Raw genomic sequence first — 13,063 nt, forward strand, 5'->3', positions numbered from 1 at the left:
AAAGTGATAACACCTTATACAGCCAGTATGATCCAAATTATGTGCATATTTGTTGTCTACATTTAAGAACAAAGGAAAAAATCCTGAAAGGAAATAAATTAAAGAGATAACAGAGGTTTTATCTGTGGTAGTAAGAGTGTGGGTAATTGTTTCTTTCCTTCATAATGTTCTTTGATTTTAGACTTTAAGAAAACAAACCAAAAATATTAAAACAGAAAATATTTCTTTTCACTAAAGCATGGGTCCTTCTTTAAAAATTAAATTTCATGCTGGATGCTGTGATGTACTCCTGTAATCCCAATAACTGGAGAAGGCTGAGGCAGGAGGATTGCAAGTTCAAGGCCAGCCTCAGCAACTTAGCAAGACCCTGTCTCAAAATAAAACATAAATAAAAGTACTGGGGATATAGCTTAGTGGTAAAGTACCCCTGGGTTCAATCCCCAGTAACAACAACAAAAATCAAAGTTTGTACTTTAGAATGGATAAAGCATTGAATGAAAAGCCTATCAGAGGCAAAATTTTCGGATTAAAAAAAAAAAAGGCTGTGTACTATCTTTCTGAAATAACGGATGGGTAGACTTAGGGACAAGCCCTTTCAACTTGAACACTCTTTCATGTTTATTCTTCTTCTTGTAAAAGTCCTTAGTTTAGCAAACTAGATGATCACCCCCTACTCTCAAGCACAACTGTCTCTGATAATCTGGCGTCATTTCCTACAGCGTTTTCGCCTTTCACATACACAGACACACATGTGTTATAGGCATCACCAGTTGATCATTCTCCATGTTCATCTAGTTAACAGATGGGGAGCTCTGCCCATTCTCCTACCAAGTATTTTTGAACACTCTTTTTTTAAATAAACCATTTATCTATCCACTTAAAAAGTCTGCCTTTCTAGCTATTCATATAAAGACACATGGCATTATGTTTCAGTGCATTTTAAAACATTAGTTCTTACCGACCTTATGGGACAATCCTTTTTATTGACTATTCACATTAAGTATTTCAACACAGAGTTTTGATTAAAGGAACCTGGTTCACCAGCTTTTGCCATGGCAGAGTGTTGAAATTCTTCCCAGGAGGCTAAAATATGTGGTGATTTGAATTATCTAGAATTCCACAGGAAAATGCAATAGGATTTCACAGCAGGATATGACCTTAGAAATAACTTAATCCAACTCTATTTTACAAATGAGGAAATTGAAGCCAGAGGGGTTAAAACCCAAGCTTTAAAACCCAGTTGGAAACAAGTCTTCTGACTTCTTACTGGGTCTTTTAAATATATTATCCTTATAGTAAGTTCCTAAATGTTGTGTTATGTGGTATTTGGGGATCACTTGCATATATAATAGATTTTGGAGTTGCAAATGATCATGATGAATTTTAAGTTTTACCTGGGCCTGGGGTGTAACTAAGTGATACATCACTTGCTTATCATGTGTTAGCTTATCATGGATTTAATCCCCAGCACCACAGAAAAAATAAAATGAAGTTTTATCTTAGTTACCATGATGACAAAGTGTAACAAGGACATCACTACAGCTTGAGAACATGTGGTCTTAGCATAGGAAGGTTTTCCTCATTTTTCTACAGAAAATTCTCATTTTTCCTTGGTCTAATTCTTTTAAACTTAGTTAATTTTTTTTTCTGTGTTAATTCTAGACTTTGAGAAGAAATTCTTCTATTGGTGTTATTTTTATTGAAACCAGCTTTGTTAGACTTTTAATTTGACATTTATTTAGCCAAGCTTTGACTGTTATTTTGAGTTACAGAAATGTAATTTTTCAGTTAAAGAAGAAGCACAAGAAAGCCTTGTTAAGGAAGAAAAGTCAGTTTCACTATAGATTATTGTTCTGAAAAGCATAACTGAAAAATTTCTGTAGATGGTCGAGGACATAGTCTGTCCTCCTGACCACTAAGATGAAGATATCACAACAGCTGCAAGGGATTGCTTACACCGTTGGAATTCATTTTGATACAGTTGAGTTTTTATTATTTTTTTACTTCCTCCCCAAAGTGTTTTTTGATAACAGGTGTGACTCTTAACCTTTCACACTCAACCTCATACAACATATTGAGTAATTCTGTAAAGGCAAAACAATCCAAAATTTGTGGGAAATGAATTTAAGAAAGATTAATAATATTTCTTATACTTTTGAGAGCAAATGATAATTTTACAAAATTAGACATACTAAAAATTGAAAATAGCAAATATTGGATTAGGAGGTAATTGGTGAATTTAGGAATTATTGATTGTCTTTATACTTTTGATCTCTGGTCTAATTGATTAAAGGCTTTATCCAGTTAATAAATGAGTAAATTTTAGACTGAATCTTAGACAGAAAATAAATTCAGAATTTGAACTTACTTTCAAAAATATATCTTCACTGAGGTTGTAATCAACATACAAATTCTTATTTATGTAATTTGTATAGTTTGTATTAGAAATTCAAAAGGTTTTCTATGGATAAGATCCATACAGTTTTGAAAGAGAGCAATCTTTGTCTGTCTTTCTTTTCTTAATGAAAATAGTGAATGTATTAGGCTTGAATTAGGTTTAATGTAAGCCCCAAGCACATATAAAAGTGTGCCTTCAACCTCCAAACTAATCGTTTGGCCAACCTTTTTGTGTTATAATCCAAATTATCACTAACTTCTTCAGTAGGCACTTCTACCATTTTTTATTAATATTTAAAGGTTAGACATAGTTTTAAACATTTCTAATTGTCCTTAAGATATATCATTGTATATAAACGTTAAATAGCAAAGAATATGGAAATGTTATAACATTCATAGGATATATAAATCTTTGTTTATCCATAATATCAAATTTTTTCCTTATAATATCATATATATTTATGACAATAGATGCTTGTAATTTTGATTCACATCTTTATATGCTTTTCAGAGGCAGATTTCTGAATCATTAAGAGAAGATTACCATCTTTTCCATTTTTTTCTGTGACTATTCTGTGCATAGATTACTGTAGTCATTCCCACACTGTTCTGTTCTTCAGTGTTTCCCCTTTCTAGTGCATCCTTCACATTACCACCAGATCAGTCCTCCCAAAATAGTATTTCATCCTATTAATTCTTTCTTGGAAAACCTTAGCAGTTTCCTATCTGTTATCCTCTTTGGTCTCTTGCTTCCTAATCTTCTTCACTGTCTCCTCATAACAAGTCCTTATTGACCTTACTCATGTTGCCATGTGAAGGTGTCTAATATAGGTGCTTCCTTTCCCTCTCCCTTCTGTTTACCTATCAAATACATATATAATTATCCTTTAAAAATGTTTTGTCACTCTTAACTATACAACTAGTTTGTGTATCCTCTTGAAGACTTAAAAAAATACAAAGTAAAACTGTTGATTCTTTTATCCATTAATACAAGAATGAATGAATGAATTGTGGTATATTTATTTTACGGAAGGAATTATGTACAACACAAAAACAGTGGAACTGGAGTCCACATATCCACACAAGTGAATTTTAGAAACATAGAGCAACAAAGGCAGTTTTTGTTCTATATATAGTATAACACAATTCTTTTAAACTTTGAAAGCATGTTAAACAATCCTGCATATCTTAATGATATATACCTATGAATTAAAAGTAGAAATATATGCAGGAAATGATTTTTTCATATTATACATTTTCTTCTAGGAGTTGCATAAATTTGGGTTTAATTCCTAGGTCTTTGATCCATTTTGAATTGACTTTTGTGCAGAGTGAGAGCTAACAATGTAGTCTCATTCTTCTACATATGAATAACCAGTTTTCCCAGCACCATTTGTTTAAAGCCTGTCTTTTTTCCAGCATATGCTTTTGGCACCTTTATCAAAAGATCAGATGACTGTATTTCTATGTGTTTATCTCTGTGTCTTCTATTGCATTGGTATATATGTCTGTTTTATGCTGTTTTTGTTACCATATGTCTATAGTATAATTTGAAGTCAGGTATTATAATGCCTCCAGCATTGCTTTATGGCTAAGAATTGCTTTAGCTATTCTGGGTCTTTTATTCTTCCAAATGGATTTTAGGACTGTTTTTTCTAATTCTGTGAAAAACGTCATTGGTATTTTGATAGAGATTGCATCAAATCTGTAGATTACTTTTGGTAAGGTAACATGGCCATTTTAACAATGTTCATTCTTCCTATCCATGAACATGCCAGGTCTTTCTGTCTTATACTATCTTCTTCAATTTCTTTTTTCAGTGTTCTGCATTCTGTAGTTTTCATTGTAGAGGTCTTTCACCTCCTTGGTTAGATTTATTCCTAGGTTTTTGTTTTTTGAAGTTAAAATGTATGGGATTATTTCCTTGATTTATTTCTTAGAAAATTCATTATTGGTTTGTAGAAAAGCTATTGATATTTGTATACTGATTTTGTATCCTGAAGAGTGACACTTCAATCTTTTCACTGTGCCTTAGAGTTCTCTCCATATCAGCATAAATGTGTGTGTGTGTGTGTGTGTGTGTGTGTGTGTGTGTGTGTTTTAATTCTGTACAGTATCCCCTACTGAGGACATATCGCTGGTTTTTCATATGTAGAAGAATGATAACAGATCCTTAAACCCTGCACAAAAGTCTGTGTCCGTGTGTGAATAAAAGGATGCTTTTTCTTTGTTGTAAACTGCACCTCAGTGAGCATCCTTGTACAAACATGTCTGTTTGCTGTTGAATAAGCAGCATTTCCCACTCTGCCCTCCTTTCCATTTTTGGTTCACAGCAATGTCTCATAGCCTACATTGCTATGCAGCTTCTCTTTTTCAGGGTCTAGCTTCTCTCTTCCAGGGTACCACCAACACAAACAAAACACTCACAGAATCATTCATGAAATTTGGATTTTAGAGCTGACTCTACCACTGACTTGCTCAGTGGTCTTCTACCTTTTTCTCCTTTGTTTCATGGAAATGTTAAATGGGATGACATTCAGATTCTGACAAGCTCTTATTCTAATTAGGCTTGTGAAAGTGATACCATCAATATTTACTTATTTTTTAAAATTTTATTTTATTTGTGCTGGGAATTTTCCCAAGTCCTTGCACATGCTACACAAGACCTCTACCACTGAGCTTTACCCCCAGCCCCCATCCATTTTTATTTTGTGTTTAGCTACTGGTAAATATCACTTGAATCTTATAAACTAAATCATAAAGATTCACAGTTCTTATGAATCAAGGGTCATCACACTTTACTCCTCATGAGTCTTCTACATTACTTCTTAAGTGATCCTCAAATACCATTTCCAGGTAGTAGTGGTGGTGGTGGTGTTTTTTTGTTTTTTTTTTTCTTTTGAGTAAATGCTCAGTGTTTCACAGAAAGCTGTGTTACTTGTACCAGCTCATTTTAAAGTATTATCCTTCTTTCACAAATTCCAAGTAATTAAATAATTTGCTTAAGATTATTCAACTAGTAAGTTTTAGGGTCTAGACTCTACTTCATATCTTTTGATTTCTAGGTTCTCTATTTTCTTAAAGACAGTTTCCTTATACTTAAAATATTTGTTGAACATGTGCTAAACTTCTTTTTTAACATTTACAAGGAGATTGGTATTTATCAGGTGCTCTTTAAATGTTTATCCCCCCCCTACCAACCTTTTCCTTTTGCCTCTGAGTTTATTTTGTGTAGTTGTTGGGACTCTGTTTAGTTGTTTCTAGACTTCAAGATGACCAGCACTTTTGAGCCAACATCTCCTAAGCATTCAGGAAATGCATTACGCAAGTAGCTGTGGTTATTGCTATCCTTCAAATCACTTGACATAGACCATAAACATTTAGTTCTCTTCCATGAAAAATGGATTGGAGGCCAAGCTTAACTTGTCTCAGGGTATCTGTTTCATCCTCATGGTAGAACCCAAGTGTGCCAGTGATGATTCATGGAAATGCTACGGGATGAAAAATGGCTTTGCTTTTGTTGGAAATCTTTTAAAGAATGTTCATCAAAGTGGATTCTTTGTTTTCAGATACTTTTTTTCCCTAACATACCATCACAGTGAACTGAAGTTATTACTTACACAGAGTATCTTCTTACAAAAGGACAATATGGCACAATCCACTGTGACTATTGAGGCTACAATGTGCTAGTTTAAGCACTTTATTTCTTAAATTAGGCTACTATCATAAAGCTCAAAGTACATTTTCCTTCATAACATTTTAGTTGTTCAGAAATATACAAAGCTATTTTTTCACAGGCTTGATTTTCCTGAATGATAGGAAGAGCTTCTTGAAATTTACAAAGCCAACCAGGCACTATGGCACACACTTGTAAGCCTAGCAACTCAGGAGACTGAGGCAGGAGGATTGTAAGTTTGTGGCCAGCCTGGAGAACTTAATGAGACCCTGTCTCAAAGTACCAAAAAAGGGAGGAGGGAGCTGGAGATGTAGCTCAATGGTAAAGCACTCTGGATCAATCCCTAATACCAGGAAAAACAAGAAAGAAATTGATAACACTGTCCCTTTGTAAATTGTAATATTAATTCTGCAGCTATGTTGAGAAGAGAATCCTCCAGACAGATGGAACATTTTCATGTTGCCTTATTACATTCACCATACAGTCTTCCAATTCTCTTCCCCCCAAAATTATTAAAAGATATTTTAAAAGATGAAGGAAATACACTCATCTTTTTTTTCAGTTTCTTATTAACGTTTCTCTTCCTATACTTTATTACTTTTAAAAAAATTTTCTTTGCCTCTGTATAGACCCCCATTATCTTGATTGCTCTGGGCCTCCCCCTTTTCCTCCTTCTGAGAACTTTACAGTCTCATTAGTTGTTCCCTTGACCGATATTTGTACACATACCACAGTTCACTGGTCATCTGAGTATAGGAGCCAAGGTTCTCAACTGCTCTTACTGTGACATGCCAGGGGCAATTTATTACTAATTATAAGTACTTGAGTTTGTAAGTGCTTTATTTTTTTAAAGTAGATTTGAGTTTAGCCCTAAAATAATGTCACTGTCACCCACTTGCATACAGAAATGCTTTCTTGAGTGGGAGAGAATGACAGTGCAGTTAGTCTCCTGTCAGGGAATTGTGCACAACCCCAGCTTTCTGTACTAAGGACTGTGGGAGTGTGTTCTGAAATATGTAAATGCTATTTTTCCTTGGACTTTTTCTTATCAAAAAAAAAAAAAAAAGGCTAACCCCCGGCTAACCCCCTTACCAAAGAACAGGCAAATGTTCCCACTTAGGATTATTATTACTATTTGGATTTGTTTGTTTGGGTGGCTGGTTGGTTGGCATGTGTTTTGACCCTATGGTATTAAAAGATGAATGAACCCTAGAAAAAAAGACAGTTTTCTTCTCTCTTTTAGATGTCAGGTTTGTTTGTTTTTACTGGTTGTTTATCAACATAAGACTCTGAAATCCAGTGGTTTGTTGTTGTTAAATATTAAAAAGAACAAATCTGAAAGATTTTACAAATGGACAAAGATTGCTTTTTATCTATGAAAGTATAGAGTGGGCTTCTCTCTTGTCCCTTGTACAGGTCTTTCTTGATAGGAGATGCACAGGCAGAATTAAAGAAGGCAACACTAAATAAAACTGTTTCATATTTTACCTATAGTGTGGTTTGGGTGTTTCCAGAATCTGTTTGTCATTTCCATTAGTAGAGAAACTTCAAAAGGGATCTAATGTTTTCCCAGGAGGTATCTTTGTGGTAACCTCAATATTTCTTTTCAACTCATGTTGACAATCTCTAGTTATTGTCTCAAATTCAACATAAAATGAAGTCTTTATTCAAGCAGAAAGAATGTGACAAATCCATGGTTGTTTCTGTCTCAGGAGTAAACTAGTTACAGACCCATGAATTTCTCAATTTAAAAAAAAGTTAGTGGGGGTGAGTAGGAGGAAGGAGAATGTTTACATTTCTTAAAACCCAAATGTATGCAACAAAATCTTATTTCCTTGCAAATACCTACTACAACATATCCCAGAATTGTGACTCCAGGGATCATTTTAGGTCTAAAGATAGAAAAATCTATTAACTTCTCAATGGAAGTGCAAGAGATGCTTTTGAGAATGCATAACTAGGAAACTGGGCATAATAAACTAAGGTTATTCATACAAATGATTTGCTTCTTTGTTCAATGCTTTATACTCTCCCTCTCTGTAAAAATAAAAATTTCTCATAGCTTATTAATAGCTTCATCCTTGGTGTTCAGATGGCATATTCTTTAAAAGTAAGTCAGTATGTAGCCAAGTGTGGCTGGGCAGGAGGATCACAAGTTGAAGGCCAATCTCAGCAATTTAGCAAGATCTTGTCTCTAAATAAATAAATAAGCAAACCCTGAGGGTGTAGTTCAGAGGTAAAGTGCCCTGAGTTCAATCCTTGGTTCGAAAAAAAAAAAAAAAGTCAGTGTGTGTTTGTGTCAATAGCTGTACAACTGTGAAAGTATTAAAAACCATTTAATTATATACCTTAAATAGATGAATTCTATGTATGTGAAGTATATCTCAATATATATGTTCTGTTACATTAAAAATCAATATGTAGGGCTGGAGTTGTGGCTCAGTAATAACACTCACCTAGCATGTGTGAGGCACTGGGTTCGATCCTCAGCACCACATGTAATAAATAAAGAAATAAGATAAAGGTATTATTTCCAACTATAACTTAAAAAATCAATATGTAATTATATTTGAAAATATAGATTTGGGGGCTTCTTTGGCCAGTTCATCCAAAAGCCTCATAGTTTCTTCAGGAGTGAACATCTTTATAGAAAGGGCAGTTTGGGTAAAGCATGCTTCCTAGGCCTTCACCAAAGCACCAGACTTGTATACTATATTCCTCTGAGCAGTTGATGGCCCCTTGCATTAAATGTCTTATTTTTAGATTTTAAAAATGAATAATTTTACATACATAAAAAGAATGCATTTTTGTATTTTTAGTAATGCCGTGAATATTTAATCTCATATTTGTTACTAAAGCACAAATTCTGTTACACTGTTCTTACTGGAAACTCAGACTAAGTTTCACATCTCCTAAAGAAAAGATACTTCTTTTCCCATATAAGAGATTGATACTTTATGATTGTACCATGGATTTCCTCTCATGGTTTTACAAAACACATACAGGACAGAGAGCAGCAAAATAGCCATCAAGAGGCTCGAGTCTTGCTGGGCGTGGTGGTGCACACCCGTTGTCCCAGCAGATTGGGAGGCTGAGACAGGATAGTGAGTTCAAAGCCAGCCTCAGCAATAGTGAGGTGCTAAGCAACACAGTGAGACCCTGTCATTAAATAAACTACAGAAAAGGGCTGGGGATGTGGCTCAGTGGTTGAGTGCCCCTGAGTTCAATCCCCAGTACCCAAACAAACAAAAAACAAAAAAAGAGGCTTGAGTTCTCACTAGAGCTCCCTTGCTGAGACCCTAAGTGACCAGAGGTAAGCTGAAGTCCATCATTAAAAGTGGGGCTGGAGGGCTGGGGTTGTGGCTCAGTGGTAGAGCCCTTACTTATCTAGCATGTGTGAGGCACTGGGATCGATCTGCAGCACCACATAAAAATAAATAGATAAAATTAAGGTATCTACAACTAAAAATGTAAAAAATAAAAAAAAAACCAACAACAACAATCTGGGGGCTGAAATAAAATTGGAATTTATATGGATTCTCTAAGATTCTTTTCAGTGTTTGAAGCGTGAGATTTATCTGTCTCCTGGATTGTAATATTTTTAATGGTCTTTAAGTCCATGAGGACGTGTAAATAAGACATTGGATGTAGAAAGTAGGCATCTTTTGTATAAACATATTAATATGAAGTGCATTCTAGAATGTAAGCTTCATGAAGTTTAGGACCCTGTTTGTCTCATTCAAGGCTATACTAGCAGTTAGATAGATCTTTTTGTAAAAGTGAGTATATATGCCTGATGCAGTGGCACATGCCTATAATCCTAGCTACTCAAGAGGCTGAGGCAGGACGATTGCAAGTTTGAAGCCAGTCTCAGCAACTTAATGAGACTCTTTCTCCAAATAAAATTTTAAAAGGGCTGGGGATCTAGCTCAGTGTGTATAGCGCTTGCCTCATACGTGCAAAGCCCTGGTTTCAAACTCTACCATTAAAGCAGGGAGGAAACACTTTGCAAGAACTATAAGTGGAGTGGAAAAATAAGAAAGAGAACTTTAGATGTTTAAGAAATCTAAGGTAGGGTTTGAACTGTTGGAAGAGTAATAGCTTGAAGTAGAAAGATTGGGGGGCAGGTGTTTACATTTTGTTTCCTCTATGTATGGTCCAACCTAATAGAAGATTTCTGGTTAAGAAAGGGTAGATGCATAGCTGGGGATCCCATTTATTCAGTCATCAAATACTTATATACTCTCTACATATTAGTGAAGTGGTTCTCAAGCTTTGTGGTCTCATTAGCCTATTATATATACTTCTAAAAATTATTGAGACCCTCCAAAGAGCTCTTGTTTATATGAATTATAGCTGATATGTGCCATATGGGACCTAAAACTAAGAAATTTTAAATTATGTATATAACTCATTAAAAATAATAATAAATCCATTGTATGTTAACATCAATGACATTTTCATGAAGAATAATTACATATTCAAAAAAAGTTTAGGGAGATGAGTTTCAATTCTCATTTTTGCAAAACTGTTTGACGTGTGGTTTTCCAGAAGATGGCTGTATTCTCATATTACAACCTGTTGCAATAATTGGAAAATGGAGACCCTCATAGACCCAATGAAAGGATCTCAGAAACTCCTGAGGATCTTCAGATCACACTGTGAAAACCACTGCACTTGGGAATAGTAAAACATTGGTTCTTGCCTGCGTCCGGCACAGGTGATGAAAGTAGGGTTCCCCTCAGTGGAATGGGCTGGCTGCAAAACAAAAGTTAAGAAAAACTGAACAACGAAAGAACCACAGGACACAGAAAATATTTTTACAAAGTGGGGATAGGATGGGTTAGCCGATCTTATGGATCCAGCTTCCATGCTTTATTTGTATGTTGCTGGGGGTGGGGCACATCAAAGGCAGGGGTAAGGTTTCAAGGGCAGAGTCTTGCTTTATGTTGACTTGCAGTCAGCAGGTTGATTGAGATCTTGGCAGGTCACACCCATCTCAGGTGCTGTGTGGGATTTCTGGCAGAGCTTGAGGGGGAAGTTCACCTGCATCAGGTGGCCAATCCCTGTGGGGGTGCTGTGGAAGGTTCCCAATGCCAGACTGATCCTCTCATTAGGCTACTATGTGCAACATAGTCCACAAACAGCCTGCAGACAGCTCATGACAATTGGTAGTGGATTTTGTTTGTTCACCAAATATTTATTAAAAGCTTAATACAGGCCAGCAAATAGGAAAAAAATTAATCGGTTAGGAATGAAGAATTTGGAAATTGTGACTGAGTTTGAAATTTCTTTAACAAGCTTATCCTGTATATTCAGGAGGCAGGGTGTGAAGAGTAAGAGGGAATAACAACACAGGGTTTGGGGAAGTGGTGATTTGAAATACAAGCCCACACTTGAATTGGAGTATAAAGTTAGATATTTATGTCCTTCCTGTTTAAATAAAAAATGTTTTGGTAGGTGCTTGATAAGTAAGGATGGAGTTTTGATTGAGGTTCAAAGATGAGGATTCCTGTTGTAAGAGAGGTGAGGAGTCCAGCTGTTGTGGGTTCTAGAGCATGCTATGTGATCTGACTGTGATCTCATCTGGGGAGTGGGACTGGGCACTTGTAAAACCTTTGTTTATATTATGATGCTTTGTTTCTGATTGTTTTTTCTTTGCTTTTGTTTCAGACGGTCCAGACCTTTCAAGTTACCAAAAAGGTAAAGTAATTTGGGTCATCTCCTTAAATAATAAACAATTTACTAGCAGGCTTTTTACTTTTTTAATATTTTCCCCACATTTTGTTGTTCTTTCCACCTTCTTCATTCATATTTTTATGGAGAAAAAATAAATTTCCTCAGAGTTGACTGCTTGAGAAATCCTATATCTCCACAAGCAGTTTTAATCTCAAGGTAGATTTTTAGGCCATAAATTCTGTTTTTTTCTAACCATTTACATTTGTCTGATTATTTTGTCTTCTGTCCTGTAGTAGATTGGCTTGTCAGTGTCTTATTTGTTGAGGAGAGGAATACTGTTCTGCCAATGACCATGACTTGACTACCTGACAGTTTATTTCAAATGAGTTGTCTGATTTGCTGTCTAAAGATTTTGTTACCATATTAAGATAGTAACATCTTTCATGTGGAAATTTTTAAGGTTTATCTTTGGCAATCACCATTCTATTTTCTCTGTGAATTTGATCACTGTAGGTAGCTCATATAGTGGAATCATATAGTGTTTGTCCTTTTGTAACCAACTGACTTCATTTAGCACAATGTCCTCAAAGTTTGTCTATGTGGTAGCATGTGTCAGAATTCCCTTTCTTCTTAAGGCTGAATAATTCCATTCTCTTGTGTTAATACACCATACTTTATCTAGTTATCCTTCAGTTTTTGCCAAAAAATCGAAAAAGATTAAGGGAAGAGATATGCAAGTTAAGTATGTTATTAAGAAAAGGAATTTCACTCATCTAGAAATAATAAGGACTTTCTCAGATGACTAAAAATTTTTGTAGTTTTAAAAGATTCTTTTTTTCTCTGTTATTAGATGGGTATTTTCTCTGTTATTAGATGGGTCTTAATTTCTTTTCTCTGGTGTATATGCAAATAAGTATAACCTCTTTAAAAAAGCCTTCCTTGATTCTTCCTTTTCACAAAACATTTTATTTGTACTTCCCTAAAATTATGTCTTTTTACCTGATCTGGTAGATATTTGTGTACCTGTCTGATTTTCTGGATTAGGCTATAAGTTCCTTGAAGGCATCTTTGGGTTGCCAGAATAACTTGCATTCTTTAATGCTAATTATTGGATGAATGTATTACTTCATACAAAATAAAGAGTTCTATAGTATATTTTTATGTGTGTAAAATTTCTCACATTTTAGTCATTCTTCCCACCAAATTGATAGTTGATACCACTGGAAATTTTGTGATTAATAACATTTTGAAATGCCTCCCCTTAAGGGACAGGAGTAACCAGGAAGAGTTATTAAGGGAAACAGAAAGGAA

The 13,063-nt window shown here is 35.0% G+C and overlaps 1 protein-coding gene across 15 annotated transcripts in view; it reads left to right on the forward strand.

The window, feature by feature from the left end:
- Disp1 (dispatched RND transporter family member 1) overlaps positions 1-13,063 on the forward strand; it is a 204,151-nt gene that overhangs the window by 170,411 nt on the left and 20,677 nt on the right. For all 15 annotated transcript variants that reach the window (XM_078022872.1, XM_078022874.1, XM_013359216.4 and 12 more), the window contains one exon: positions 11,747-11,776. In XM_078022872.1, coding sequence (XP_077878998.1) covers positions 11,747-11,776 — 30 coding nt within the window. The remainder of the gene's footprint in view (positions 1-11,746; positions 11,777-13,063) is intronic.

This window comes from Ictidomys tridecemlineatus, chromosome 10 (genome assembly GCF_052094955.1).
Source record: "Ictidomys tridecemlineatus isolate mIctTri1 chromosome 10, mIctTri1.hap1, whole genome shotgun sequence".
In the NCBI taxonomy this organism is placed as follows: Eukaryota; Metazoa; Chordata; class Mammalia; order Rodentia; family Sciuridae; genus Ictidomys; species Ictidomys tridecemlineatus.